Below are 16,074 nucleotides of genomic sequence, written 5' to 3'. Positions count from 1 at the left end.
AGGCATTATGATTGTTTCAATAAATCTATTAAAAGTAGATTTCATTGTAAACACTTACTTACTGCACTTCAACGGTGGTCCTCCTCCTTGCCAACTCTAACCTCTTCCTATACAACCTTCGTTGTAGTCATCTATATGAGAAACATATTATAAAGCTTCCAGTTTGGGAATAATTATTACAAACACATTGAGATTTATAAACATACCTCTTCCTCGGGTATGTTTTTGCACGTGGTCGCATAATGGCCTTTTTCTCCACATTTTTTACACGTCCTTTGCTGCTTCGGTTGAGATTGAGAGGCCTCAACTGGAGATTTAAACCTTGTAGCATTTTTTGGCCGACCCTTGGTTCTCACAACTTGAGGGTCGTGAATACATATCTCGAGAGGATAGTTGGATTGTACTTGACTGCCACTGCTTTCCAATACACTCTCCTTGTCTTTCTTTGCTTGTTCGCATTCTGCCACCCACACATTTAAGTCTTCTTTCATCTTCTTCAAAATGCTCTTCTTTCTCGGGTGTTCATCTAGTACTTTATGAACCCTTGATGTAATGCACCATCTCTCAAATGAAGTTACTTCGTCACTATCTCTTATGCTTGTAGATGCGAAACTATTCACTTGATATCTCGCCCCAGTGGTCTACCTATTTAAGAGATATCGCTCAGGAATATAACCTAAACGCCTCATATCCATTATGCGAAGTATGTGTCTACATAGAATCCCTGCGGTCTCAAACATCGCACACTCACATGTAGCATTAACACCTTCCGATACATCATATATAACCTTGTAACTCTTCCATTCCTCCTCATTACGCATTCTTACCTTGTATTCAGTGACGTTCCCATTCTCACTCTCCTTGTTCTCCCAACAATCAATACTCGCTACAAATTGAAGTTGGAACAAGTCAAAAAAATTTCTAGTATAACACTTTGCAGCATCTGCTTCCAATGTGCTCTTTGTCTTCAATACTGCATGTGATGATTTAGTCCTCCAATCCTCTTCAGCTTCCTTTTTCCGCCGAGCCACAAGGGCCTTTTCATATTGTACCACGAATTCTTCTAAAGTGGTACTTTGCTTAACAAATCCATCGAAGAAAGCATTAATGCTTTCGCTTCGTGCACTTGAAGTCATTCCAGCTGTAAATGTGTCTCTAAAATAAGCAGGAACCCAGTGCATTCGTAAATCCCACATCTTACATAACCAATGTTTTTCATCTAAATTATAATTCTCCACCAACGCTCCCCATTCCTTCTCACTGTCGGATTTGTGTTTCCTATAAAACCAATGGTTGTATTCCTTATAAAACTGACTAGTTGCATCTCGCATGTCTGGAACATGCTCAACTAGATGCCTACTAATGTGCCAAGAGCAAAACCGATGGCGTGTATTTGGAAAAACATGCCTAATCGCGTTTCTCATCGCCCCATCCATATCAGTAATTATACACCCTGGAGCTTTGTCAAACATGCATTTCAACCACTGTCGAAACAACCAAGTGAATGTCTCCTCTGTCTCATCTGCTAGGAGGGCACAACCAAAAAGTGTAGACTGTCTGTGGTGGTTTACACCGGTAAATGGTGCAAACGGCATCCTATACCTGTTCGTCTTATAAGTGACGTCAAAAACAATTACGTCGGTAAAGGTTAGGTATGCCTCTCTGGCCCTCGAATCCGCCTAAAACATTGATCTCAGGTTTCCATCAACATCTATCTCCATGGCAAACTGAAAATTCGGATCTTCCGCTCGTTTCTGTTGGAATTGATTAGCTACTGTGGCAGCTTCTCGTCCCATGTTGTTAGCCCTATGTGCTCTCAAATGAGACGACACCTGATCTGGTGTGAGAGCACTAGATGAACCATCATTTGAAGCGTTAATTGCCCTTGCAATGCCAGAAGGACCAAACCCATCACTGTGCATTTTATCCATCAAATTTTTACATGAGGCTTTCTTATGTAATGTATTATGTGAATGATGCAATCGTGTCTTCAATGGAGATGTAAGATAATGACAATGTTCTTCCACAAAAATTCTAACTTCCCACTTATCCTCGCAACCCTCTCTTGTTTCACGACGTCACTTCACATCCATCCCAATCTGTCTCTTATCATTAGGATTTCTCAATCCCTCTTTATCACATACATAACTCTTCCTTATAGGCTCACCTGTTTTGATCGACCTATTGGTCCTTCCTTTTCGAATTCCAAAATTTGTACTCAACACATATGAGTTATAGAATGCATAGGCATCTTCACAATTATCAAAAAGCTGGCCTTCAAAAGGTTTGCTAGCTAAAACACTCGCCGCATCATCCTTATTAGGCGTTTCTGAGGTACCAGTACCACCCTCGTCATTATCAACCCAACCTAGCGGTTCCTCTTCATCACCCAACTCTAATCTATTTTCCTCATCAACACATAACCTATCGGCTTGCGACATTGTATCATCACCCATAATTAATCTATTTTCATCAACCTCCACAATAGACAGCCCAAACGGATCCATATACTGTAAAGGAGGATAAAAAAACCTGAAGATGCAAGTGATCGACCATACAAACCCAAAAAACATCAGATCGAGATAAACATGTAACTTCAAAATTTAGAAAATTTCAAAATTTAGAAAATTGCAAAATTTAGAAAATTGCAAATTGATGAGAACAATATCAGTTTCAGAACAATATCAGTTTATGACAATATCAATATCAGGTTAGAACAAAATCCATAAACTCATATTGTTCTCAACTGAAAATAAAATCCATCAACTCATATCATTTGTGAACAATTTCGGTTTAGAGAAAGTAAAGCGATTCTTCGCTTAAAAAACCCCATAGACATGTATGAGACACTCTATATACTTCTCAATTTGACTAAGAAATGACGAATAGGGCTTGAATGTTTAGGAGATCGAAGTATTCAGGTGTTACCAATACAAGCAAGGGATTCAAGAAATGATGAGTAGGCGATGAATTTTGTTTCAGGCAAACAAATGTAAAACTACAAAAAAACAGACACAACAAAACCAAATCGATATGGGTGTGTGATGATCAGATGATGACGGATGGGAGGTCTTCCTCTTTTTTTTTAAAAAATGGGAGGTCTTCACAAAAATCTGTTTTTTTAGGCTTAAAACATGTCCTCGAAATCGGATTTTTTTATCCCACACAACCACAAAATCTACACCCCATTCTTCCTCTTTTTAAAAAAAAAATGGAAAAAGAAAGAGAGGGAAAAAGGAGAGAAAGGGTTAGGGCAGATGGGAGGTCTTCCTCTTTTACCAAAAAAAAAATGGAAAAATAAAGAAAGGGGTGGAGAAGGACTTACCTGGTGAAGGAGGTCCTCACCCGACGAGATGAGGGCGACGAAGAGCACGAGCCCTGCAAAAAACCCAAATCAGTTCACACAAAGGGAAGAGAAAAAAACCCAAAATCGTGAAATCTGTTGCTAAAATCGTGAAATCTGTTGCTAAAATCGTGAAATCTGTTGCTAAAAATCGTGAAATCTGTTACCTGGGCAAGGAGGTGGAAACCCGAGATGGAGACGCGAGGAGATGAGGGCGTCGGTTGAGATTTTGGGTTTTTGTTTTAGCTAGGGTTTGAGAGGAGGAGAGGAGGAGAGGAGGAGATGCGTATCACATGAGGCGTCGATTTTTACACCCAAAGCTCTGCTGAAACCGTCGCACCATGGGGTTTTTTTTTCCTCCTTCCAGGTTGCTCGATGGAGAAGAAACCCTTTCTTTGCTCGATGGAGATGTGGGTTTGAATGTAGGGCTGAGATTTTCTAGATCATGTGGCTGTCGTTAATACCTTCAAAACACCTCACTAATGTGTAGAGAATTCTCTACACACATGTGTAGGAACCGTTTTCTCATATATATATATATATATATAAAGGAGTTAATTTCTTGATTTGTTTGAAAAATCTGTGGATGATCCAAACCATCCATTTGATGGTCACCATTGGGCGGTGATAAATTCACCCCCTTCTATTCACCCCTATTTGTCAAAATGGACTATACATCCCACACCATAGGATGATCCAAACCATCCATTTGATGGCCACAATGTAAATCGATTGTGCTCCAAAAATCATTTACATATTATGATCCTAGCCCTCCGATTTATAGAGAAACTCTATATAATTTTTTTAAAAAAAACAAGTAAACTAATTACCATGCCAATTGTGTAAGCCATTGCCATTTTTTATCACTTCGCATGTATGCCACTTTTACTTATACAAGTTCTTCAATTTCTCTATTGTCAATAGTTTTAATGCTTCTCTTAATTGACCATTATATTTTATTTGCCGCGTGCATCGCATGGGTTTTTTTACTAGTGTATATATATATATATATATATATATATATATATTTGGAGAGAGAGAGACATATACATATACACATACATTTTTACAATTGTATGTACAAGCTCATCTTTGATCATAGTTAGGATCATAATCATAATTAAAATCAAAATCATACCAATAATCACAATACAAATTACAAATAATTTGTATTCTGCCGCCTTTGAAATTTATGATTTCAATACACGAAATCTATGTCCATAGTGTTGATGAAAATTTTGACCACTTTCTATGCTTTAGTTAAAAAGTGATGCAACTAAACAAAATTAAGGTTTTTTAATTTGTGGGGGAAAGGACAAAATGCGAAAACGTAAAGATAAGGTGGAAGATCAAGAAGAAAAACTTTTCGTTAGGGCAGTGATAAATCGACCCCCCAAAATGATAAATTGACTCCCCATGTGTCTATCTCTCTCCTCTTTCTCTCTCTAACCCAGAGGAGAGAGAAACGCACGGGGAGTCGATTTATCATATTTGAGAGTCAATTTATACTCCCCTTTCGTTATTTTTAGGGAAAATAACGAGAGTAGGACCTAAAAGGGGACCAAACAAATAGATTCACGCCACAAGATCAAAAGTGACGTGAGCCACCCCTTAATTTTAGGGAAATGATAAAAAGTAATTTGTTTTTGAACATGGCGTGTTCTCATTCCAGGTCTCCTGCTAGGTGGTACTCTCGGTCTCCATATTTACATTTTTGACTGCTCGATGGCCTTCGTCTGACCTATGTGCCACGAACGCGGCAACATGGCACCCTCTTTAAAACTCGAAATCGAAAACCCTAAAATTCAAAACTAAGGAGTTGAAAAGGAGCAAAACGGAGAGCGCTCTGCAAACACGAACCTGCCGCCATGGTGGGCTCCACTTCGACTTCAGAAGGAATTCAAGAACCAATATCTCATCTGTCCAACAGATCTTCTCCCCATTTCTTCGGTAATCACTTTCTCCATTTCCATTTCAGGCTTCAATTACCGGAACTACTATTCCACACTCAAATACGTTCCAATATATGGTTAAAAAATCGAGCTACTGTAATTGAAAACAGCTTCAGCTAACACATTTTTTTTTTCGAATTTCTTATGCGAAATGGTAGTTGTTTGATTTTAGATCCAGCACTTCTCTGTATAACCTGGTCATATCGTTCGAGATATTCGTTAGAACTGCCAGTTTTTTGGATATTCCAACATATGCAATTATAATATCAATTTTCTATTGAAATTTTTAACGAGTAATCTGACTAACCAGGTTTCGTAGTTGCAATTGATTATTTCACTAGTAATCAGTCACTACTTGTGGGTTGGGGATTGATAAAAATGAATTGAGGATTGAGGAACCCGTGGAAGAGGCCAAGAATGCTGTGTTCTTCATAAAAGGCGATCAGGCCCGGGGTCGGACGCTTTCTGTCTGGCCTTCTTTCAGTATTGTTGGGAGGTAGTTCGTGGTGACTCTATGACCTTCTTCTTTCAGTATTGTTGGGAGGTAGTTTGTGGTGACTATATGGCCTTCTTTGATGACTTCTACATTGGTGTGAATCCGGATAGGAGTATAGGAGCCACTTTCATTACTGTCATACCCAAGCGGGATGGTGCTAAGAGATTGACGTTTCTTCGGTTGATCAGCCTTGCGGGTGTCTACGAGGTTCTTGACTATTGGATTCGCACTGTCCTTGGGTCTCTCATCTTTAGGACTCGGTGCACCTTTATCCATGTGAGCCAAATTCTCGACGTTACTTTGGTTGCTAATGAGTGTGTGGATCACTACCAGCAGAATGCTATTAGTTTCATTGCGTGCAAGTTGGATATGGAGAAAACCTACGATAGAGTCGAGTGAAGTTGTATTGATTACCTATCGAGGCATATGAGTTTTGTTTGCCACCAGTGTGGGAGGATGCATGCCTGTGTTTCCTCTGCTTAGCACTCTGTTCTCGTGAATGGTTCTCCCAAAGATTTTTTCAAGAGCTCCATGGGCTCGTGCTAGGGAGATCTTGATAAAGTAGACATAACATAGCAGTTCTTTCAGTTATTATTTTAAATTTTAAATGTAGGAAGTTTTGGTAGTTTTGCACATGAAGTTCAGTGGCAGACTAGTTATAGGAAGCTTGGGTAGTTTTTAGAAAGTGGATTTTATTTCTCTCATCTGTAATTCACTTTCAGTTGGTTTGTGTATATGGAGTTTATCTCTTGTATGTATCACTTGTAAAAGCAATATAAATAGAAGACAAAGCACCCAAGTTTAAATGGGTTCTTTTCACAAATTCATATAACTCTAAACTGTTACATGGTATTAGAGGGTGTTTTCTTTGAAACACCATAGATTATGCGATGGCCTCTTCATTCTCCACCGTTTCTTCTTCCTCCACCCACTATCTCTGTCCTTACTGATAATGGTGAACACAAAACTGGCCCTAACCTTAATTACGTTACTTGGTCTCGTTTTGACCAAATGTTGCTTAGTTGGCTAAATGCCACACTCACTGAGGATGTTCTTGCTGAAATGGTTGGCTTAAACACTTGCCGATCTGTTTGGATGGCTCTCGAATCCGCCTTCTCCGCTCCTTCAAATGCTCGAATTCTTAACCTTCGCTATCAACTTCGAACTCTTAAGAAAGGAAACTCCTCCATGACAGATTATCTTCAGCAAATCAAAAGTATTGCAGATTCCTTGCCACGATTCAACAGCCTCTCGCAAATGCTGATTTAGTTTTTCATACCCTATCAGGCTTACCCTCCTAATATGAACGCTTTTGCACCGCTGTAGTTGTGCGTGAAAATCCAATTACCTTTCAAGAGTTACAATCTCTCCTACATATCCAGGACTTGCACCTTGAAAATGCACATCTGATCCAACAAACCTCTGTCCATACTACTGCCTTTACAGCCACCAAATCTCATGACGTATCCTATACTCGAGGACGTGGACGTGGTCGTGGTCGAGGGAGGGGTCGCACCTTTGACTCATGTCCATCTCATCCGACCACTCCCACTGGTGTACTTGGTCCTCCTCCATCCACTCACTCTAACTCCTCCCCTGTTCATTGCCAAATTTGTGGCAAGCGTGGTCATGGAGCATTGCGATGCTATAATCGCTCCAAACAATCTTTTCAAGCATAAGATTTGAAGATTTGCCCTCTGCCTTTTCAGCTATGTCACTTTCTTCATCTGATCAACAATGGTACCCAGACATTGGTGCCACAAATCATATGACCTCGGCACTTCCATCATCGGCTTCCAGGGTCCCTTATCATGGTTCTGACTCCATTCTTGTTGGTAATGGATCACTTTTACCTATTTCTGGGTTAGTGGAAGGTAGTGGGGTGGAGGCAAATGGGAAAAGTGTTTCATCAAATGGTACATGTCGTGAAATATCAATCCGACCAGTAGAAGGGTCAGGTCATTTGTACCCTTTTTGATGTACTCAATGTTCGAGAAAAATACACTTTTTAGTGCGAAATTCATATTTGTGGCGATTATAGGGAACTAAATATGGATAGCAAGCACACCTGAAAACGCGAAGAAAGTTATAATCTGGTTCTTGGTTAAATAAAATTGCATAAGGCGATTTATTATCCAAGGATGTAGAAGGGAGCCGATTAATGATATAGGTACTGATTTGAAGTGCCTCGAGCTCTCGACCCTATAGGTTTTAGGGACATGAGAATGATGGAGAAGGGCAAGACTCATTTCAACGGAATGTCGATGTTTTCGTTCTGCAATACCATTTTGTTGTGAGGTTTGGGGACAAGAAAGTCGATGTATGATGCCATTGGAGTTTAAAAAGGACTCAAACGGGATGCTTGTTATAATGTAAACTCACCACCACTATCACTTTGGAAAGCTAGGATTTTAGACTTAAGGGCGTTTTCCACCATCCGCTTAAAATTGTATGAAACATGAAAAAGTGTCACTTTTATTATTCAAGAGATATAACCAACTGAAGCGAGAAAAATCATCTACTAATAATCAATAATAATGAGAACCATTCATAGAAGTTACTGGAGCTGGGCCCCATAAGTTCAAATGAACTAATTGAAGAGGACTGGTAGAAACACGAGATGATAAATTAAGTGGAAGACGGGCCATTTTACCGGCCATACAACTAGTACAAAGTACAAACATAGTTTTTAAATAAAGAACTAGAACACAACAACTTCTTATGAGAGTGAAGATGGTGAAGAGTGCGCAACGCTGGATGGCCTAGGTGCATGATCTTATCTCTCGCTGTCACATACAATTGGCCACTTCGACAATTGGACATTCAAAATGCCTTTCTGCATGGTACTCTAACAGAGGAAGTATACATGCGACAACCAATTGGTTTTGTAGACCACTTCGACAATTGGACATTCAAAATGCCTTTCCGCATGGTACTCTAACAGAGGAGGTATACATGTGACAACCAATTGGTTTTGTAAACCCAGCATGACCTCAGTTTGTTTGCAAGTTGCACAAATCACTTTATGGGCTCAAACAGGCCCCACGGGCCTCGTATATGCTATTAAAAAATGTTCTTTTAGAATTGGATTATCATAATAGCGCCTCCGATATGTCCTTATTTTTTCGACAATCATCGGCTGGCTCGGTTTTGTTGTTAGTCTATGTTGATGATATCATTATCACAGGAAGCGATTCTCTTGGCATTGACTTGCTTATTCGTGCTTTCTCTTCACGTTTTGATCTTAAGGATCTTGGTGCACTTCATTTCTTTTTCGGAATGGAGGTCACCCGAACCTCAACTTGCATATACCTTACTCAACGTAAATTTGCTTTGGATTTACTAGAGTGCACCTCTATGTTGGGTGCAAAACCTATCAGTACTCCAATTTCCAGTGGATCTAAACTTTCAAAATCAGATGGTTCTTCTCCCGTGGATGCTACAAACTACCGTAGTTTTGTTGGGGCTCTCCAGTACCTCACTCACACTCGCCCATATCTCTCTTATGCCGTAAATCAAGTTTCCCTTTTTCTTCAAGCTCCTACGATGTCTCATTTGAAGTCGTCAAACGCATTCTCAGATACATCGAAGGTACTATTTTACATGGCTTATGTTTCCATCCCATTTTGGATTTCACCATCAGGGCTTACTCAGATGCCGATTGGGCTGGATCTCTTGATGATCACCGATCTACTACCGGCAGTTGTGTCTTTTTTGGACCCAGTTTAATCTCTTGGTGCTAAAAAAACAACCAACTGTATCTTGTTCAAGTACCGAAGCAGAATAACGTGCTCTTGCTATTACAACTGCTGATATATGTTGGATTTAACATTTACTTCGGGATTTAAATATTTTTTTACGGTATCCACCGCTACTCCTATGTGACAACATCAGTGCAATGTATCTTGTAGCAAATCCAGTGTACCATGCTCGCACAAAACATATCGAAGTTGACTACCATTTTGTGCGTGAGCGGTTTGCTCGTGGTGCTCTTCAAATTAATTTCATTCCCACCGCTCATCAGTTAGCTGATCCTCTCTCAAAAGGGCTTCCATCTTCACGATTTGCCACACTCCGATCCAAACTCATGGTCGTCGACACGCCCCTGCGTTTGAGGGAGGGTGATAAAGTAGACATAACATAGCAATTCTTTCAGCTATTGTTTTAAATTTTAAATGTAGGAAGTTTTGGTAGTTTTGCACATGAAGTTCAGTGGCAGACTAGTTATAGGAAGTTTGGGTAGTTTTTAGAATGTGGATTTTATTTCTCTCATCTGTAAATCAGTTTCAGTTGGTTTGTGTATGTGGAGTTTATCTCTTGTATGTATCACTTGTAAAAGCAATATAAATAGAAGACAAAGCACCCAAGTTTAAATGGGTTCTTTTCACAAATTCATATAACTCTAAACTGTTACAGATCTGCTATCTCCTTCATTGTTTTCCATCGTTGTTGAGATCCTGAGTCAAATAATTAACAAGGCTAAGAGTTTAAGGTTGATTGCCGAGACTTTATCCAGTCAAATGATTAACAAGGCTAAGAGTTTAAGGTTGATTGCCGAGACTTTATCCATACATTCCTTGGCATGATGACTTGACTTCTCATATATGAAGCAATCACCCTTTTCCTTCTTGAAGTGACCACCATGGTTCTTTTGTGATCCAAGCCTAGGTTTAAAGTTAAACTTTGGTTTCTTGTCTGATGTGGTCTCAATCAGGTTTACCTTTGAAATGAATTCGGAGGACTCTTCCTTTTGGATATATAATCATCTTCACTTCTAAGATAAACAAACAAATTCAGAAGAGAGATATCATTTCGATCATGTAAAAGGATGCCTTGATATCTCTCTCAAGATGGTGGTAATTCCTCAATGATAACTACTACTTGAATTTCTTCTATTTTAATACCCATAGCACATATGACTATATGCCACGGGTTCAAGTCACGGAAACAGCCTCTCTGCAAAGCAGGGGTAAGGATACGTACATCTAGCCCTCCCCAGACTCCGCAATGGCGGGAGCCTCGTGCACTGGGCAGCCCTTATTTTTAATTGATCTCCCATCTGTTATCTGATAACAAAAATACTTTTCGATTAATGTTTCTTGGATCCAATTAGTATTTACGTTGTAGTGTCCCCCATAACTCCTACAACTTCAATTTGATAAAACACATCAAAAAGTTGGTTACTTAGTGCACTAAGAATGTAGCCCTTACAAAGGAAATCATTTCTTTTTCTTTGGTTCACCAAATGGAATCTATCAGGTTCATCTTCTTCAATTTTGTTAGATTCCCACTATAAATAATCTAAGTTCAGTGATGCTAGGAAAAACATCTTCGTGTTGTAGAGATTTATCTTCTGCTCTAGGAAAAACATCTTTAATGATGCTAGGAATCTTTCCAAAATCAGGTCCGTAAAAAATTTCAGGTCTCTTGGCTTGAGAAGACATGTTTCAATATTATAAAATCCGAAATCTTAATTGTAGATAATATTTACCTTAAGATTATAATTTTGTATAGATCAATATTGAAAATATTAGATTGATTTTCTAATGAAATCATAACAAGTAATCCGACTAACCAGGTTGCATAGATGCTATTGATAATTCCTCAAGTAACCAATGCCTATTTTAATCTAACTCAATTAATATCACATGTAGGATTATATTGCGCATGTGAATAAATGAATGCCGTAGATAAAAAATAAAGGATGCACATATCAACATCCATTGTCCTTAAAGAAAATGCTGCCTTCCACTATGATGAATTGATGATGCAGACGCGTCGCTAGACGTATGCCTCTAGGATACAACTACTACGTCTCTAGATGTGTGCACTCATGTTTCCTAGAAACACAACGAACTAGCCTGTGTGCCTTGATTACAAAGAAGAAAAGAAAACTATATTTGGAAGAGGAAGAAGAAGGGTTGCAGAGAGAGGAATTTATAGTGTTCTTCTATGTAATTTTAGAAGAGAAGACTCTCGTTATATGAACCACTTCCTAAACTATGCCTACCACGTTAAAATAGGTCATTAACGTGGTTAATGACATGTGCCCCACTTAACGCCTTAATAACAACAAGATGTAATGGGTTTGTAACGGTTACAAGAAAACGCCTTAAAGGGGGACATAAAGTTAATTTCACATAAGAAAAAATGAATATCCGGTTCGGTTCAGCTCGGCGTGTGCTGTAAATATTTTTCCTCAAAGCTTTCTTTTTTCGTACGGTTTCACAACCCTTAGAAAACAACCTCCATAAATAAACCCAGTTACAACTCTCTTACAAAACTGATGTGGGTTCCCATGCAAGGAAGAGAGAACTTCAAAAGGAAGAAAAAGTATAAGGTAGGTCAACTTGTTCCCATAGAAATAATATAATAAACTTAATATTTTTGAAATGGACTTTTATATTACATAAAATTCAACAATTTCCAGTGGATCGGACAGTAGAAAATCCCATTGTTGTGTTTTACATTTCTTTTTTCTTTTCTTTTTTTTTTGCATGAAAATGAATTTTGATTTTGGATTTAGGTTTTGTGGGATTTTTTTCGTTAGAAATTTGATGAGGAGCCCATGCACCTATTATGAGATATATCTTTTGTCTTGTTCAATCAAGTCATTCACAATAGAATCATGGTTGTTTTGATGTTTGACCATTTACTATTCACACGTCTTGATCAGATTAGAACAGAGGATCAACTGCCAATTTTCGTAGAATATGCCACTAAAAACTTTATTGCTCCCTCCAATTATGATACATATCATGAGTTCTGACCTCCTTTGGGTGGAAGTCATTATTCTATGCATTTCTTGCATTACATCGAATGCCCCAATGGAGGTAGACTACTGGAGACCCATATATAAGGTGCCACCTAACTGATTGCCCTGGCAGTGCATGATGGCCAAGTTGTACAAGAAATCAATTTCTTTAGGCTCCGTTTCTTTCGAAGTAAAAATAGACGTAAAATTTGTTTTATGTTCAACATAAAACAAATTTTACGTCGAAAGAAATGGAGCCTTAATAAGAAATTTGTTGAAGTTGCTGTGCTGGGCAATTGTGTGTGTGTTTATCAGATCCTAATACTGTTCCTTGATAATATCTTGTTTAAATAGAATACTTGTGAATATTTTGGTATTTTCATGACCCACACATTCAAGAAAGTGATGAGATACTGGTTATTTTTCATGTCTTGAAGTCAATCTTTCTGCTATAATTGTTTATCATTCTGCGCAAAATTCTTCTGTTAGCTGTGCATGAGTTTGGTTAGACCTAAGGTGCAAGTGAAATTCAAACTAGCATACGTTTGAGATATTTTTGATTATATATGTGTGCATACAGTGCCCTATTAATTCTTATTTACTGTGATGTAGTATGGAGGGAATTTGTCTGGGGAGCCTTTGCTGGGGCTTTTGGAGAGGGGATAATGCATCCAATAGACACCCTAAAAACACGAATACAGAGTCAAGCTGTCATTGGCAGATGCCAGGTATGGGAAACTGTTGGTGGATGTGATGATGAGAGTTGATGCATCTCCCATGGTTAGAATTTGTTTTAACCACTCATCTGCAAGTCTAAGTTGATTAATATATTTGTTGGAACTGTATTAAATTTTGGTACATTATATGTTGATATAAACTGTATTTACTCTTCCTATCTTCCTCAGAACCAAAAGAGCATACCGCAGATGGTCCGGACCGTCTGGTTAGATGATGGTTTAAGAGGTAAACAACCTTTCATCATCTTTCTCAAGCAATTTCCTGAATTTAATCAAGTCATAATATGCTATCTGTAGATGTGTTGCATGGACGCTTGAAACATGCCTGAATCATGTTGATGCGTCTTGCAGTATAGAGAGGGTGATATCATAAATCATATTTCGGGGCACCTCTTTTGCAGGAGAGTAGCCCCCTCATACCTGGCTCAAAGTTTTTCATTTAATTCATTCCGTATCTTGCTCGTCTCTTATGAAAAAAAAGGGCCTGCAAAATCTTATTTGCAAAATCGCCTAGATGCTCTCATATTTCTGGTTTTATCAATTAGATGAAAGAATAACAACCTTAATCTTATCGTATGTGAGAAGCCCTATTCCATCCATCCCATCCCCATGAAAAGTTGAAAACAAATAAATTGGATTTTTTCTCGATCCATCTATCTACTTTAAATTATTAATGAAAATGATTCAATTGGAAAAAAGGAACATTGATTTCTCTTATGTGTTGTGATGATAAGATTCATTGATTCTTTCAAGTGTATTTTGATTAGTTTCTACTATTTTTTTTAGTTATAAAGTTGGAAGAAAACCCACCCTTATCAATTATGACCTGACTTGGGAAGTCAATGATTGCTCCGCCAAGTCAAACCAGTCAATAAAAACGCTAAAAATAAGAATTGATAAAGGAATACTATGTACTAAGTTTAATATCTTAATTTAATTATAACCCCATTTTATCTATAAACATAAGTTTAGTCTTTTAAAGGGTATAGGTATGAGTTTACTACTCTTTTGTTTGATCATTTCATATAGATTGCAAAGCTATGGTTTCCTGTTCTCAGAAAGAAACAATGTGTGGCCTTATCAGGGGGAATAGATAAAGGACAGAATTTTTTTCTTTCTAATTGGAAGAACCCAGACGCGAATCTTGAAGCAGAATAGGAAAGGCTGATGGAGGAAAGAAGAAAAAAGAGGAGAGAGAGAGGGGGGGGAGGGGGAAGAAGAAAAAAGAGTTAGTGGAGAAGCGGAGGGAAGAAAGGATGACAAAAAATTTCTTTTCCCAACTTCGTATTCTCTCCGACTTTCTACCATTTTAGTTTTCTTCCATGTAAACTTTGCAAGCTCTTAAAAATTCGTTGATTTTGTGTCTGACATAAACTTGCTAAACCATAAACTATGTTCATCGAGTTCTGATTTAAACTAGCGGGTTTGTAGACATTGGTTACAAGTATTTGTGTTCTTCATAGACTTACCCACTTACCCTTGCACATTCAAAAAAAAAAAAAAAAAACCCTGCACATTGCTGTTTATCATGAAAAGTTTAACTCGTTCACCAATATAATCAAGTATGAATCCAACCCCCACACATCCGTATGGATCCCTTCATTACTTGTGCACAACACTTCATTGCTTTTGTTATGCCTACTCACATCTAATCTGACTGCCTACTGTTTATGTTTCATCCATAAGCTTGAAGGGCAAGAAATATTTCCAGTTGGGTTCTTTTTCTTACTTTCTTATTTTTCTCTTATTATTCTGATACTGATCCATTGTCCATCTTTTGCGGTTATTTTAACCATATCTTTTTGCAGGCTTTTATAGAGGACTTGTGCCAGGAGTGACTGGATCACTTGCAACGGGTGCGACATACTTTGGTGTGATTGAATCTACAAAAAAGTGGGTTGAGGAAGTATATCCTAGCCTTGGAGGTCATTGGGCTCACTTCATTGCTGGAGGAATTGGTGAGCAATCACCTTTTTATCCAATAATTGACCCGCTTATCACACACGTAAACAAAATTTGCACAATTATGATAGCACAAATTTCGCACAACTATGGACAAATTTCACACAACTATGATAGCATTGCAGTGCATTCAGTCTCTTCATGCGTGCATCTATCATTGATGATTTCTCCATTGCTGCTAAAATCAATACATCACGACTTTCATGATTCCCGTTGATATAAAACTTTTGGTAGAAATAGGAGTTCGAGAGTGATTCTTGTTGAGAGAGAAAGAGAAAGAGAATGAGAAGAATGTGAGTTAGGAGAGATGTCTCCCCCTCACTAATGTGTGTGTGTGTGTGTGTGTGTGTGTGTGTGTGTGTGTGTGTGTGAACAATACAATGATCAAAATACCCTTACGTGCACATAACACATCTAACACTCCACCCTCAAGCTGGAATGCATATGTCGTACATTCCCAGCTTGTTACAAATATCACTTGACTTTGCCTTACTCAATGACTTAGTAAACACATCACCTAGTTGATCCATTGATTGAGTGAACATTGTGCTTATCTCGCCCTTCTGAATCCTCTGACAGATGAAGTGACAATCCACTTCAATATGTTTGGTTCGCTTATGAAAGACTGGGTTTGTAGTGATGTTGACAATAACCTTATTGTCGCAATATAATTGAGATGGAGATTGGGAAGGAAAACCAATCTCTGATAGAAGAGAGCGCAACCGGGTTAGTTCTCCACCTATATGTGCCATGGCTAGGTATTCGGTTTCCGCACTTGATTTGACTACCACATCTTGCTTCTTGCTTCGCCATGGCACTAAGTTACCCCC

General features: G+C 38.4%; 1 protein-coding gene and 1 pseudogene across 1 annotated transcript in view; one reads left to right on the top strand and one right to left on the bottom strand.

The window, feature by feature from the left end:
• Positions 1-641: 641 nt before the first annotated feature.
• LOC143878098 (protein FAR1-RELATED SEQUENCE 5 pseudogene) lies at positions 642-1,595 on the bottom strand (annotated as a pseudogene).
• Positions 1,596-5,000: 3,405 nt separating this feature from the next.
• Positions 5,001-16,074, top strand: part of LOC143879129 (Mitochondrial substrate carrier family protein) — a 29,196-nt gene continuing 18,122 nt past the window's right edge. Inside the window, exons 1-4 of the mRNA XM_077381316.1 lie at positions 5,001-5,293; positions 13,158-13,273; positions 13,451-13,508; positions 15,091-15,240. Coding sequence (XP_077237431.1) covers positions 5,212-5,293; positions 13,158-13,273; positions 13,451-13,508; positions 15,091-15,240 — 406 coding nt within the window. The 5' untranslated portion in view covers positions 5,001-5,211. The remainder of the gene's footprint in view (positions 5,294-13,157; positions 13,274-13,450; positions 13,509-15,090; positions 15,241-16,074) is intronic.

Source organism: Tasmannia lanceolata, unplaced genomic scaffold, assembly GCF_043159265.1.
Source record: "Tasmannia lanceolata isolate RefF3 unplaced genomic scaffold, GAP_Taslan_0.1 ptg000006l, whole genome shotgun sequence".
NCBI lineage: Eukaryota > Viridiplantae > Streptophyta > Magnoliopsida > Canellales > Winteraceae > Tasmannia > Tasmannia lanceolata.
Note: the sequence above shows the minus strand (reverse complement) of the source record. Positions and strands in the feature narration are given on the sequence as shown.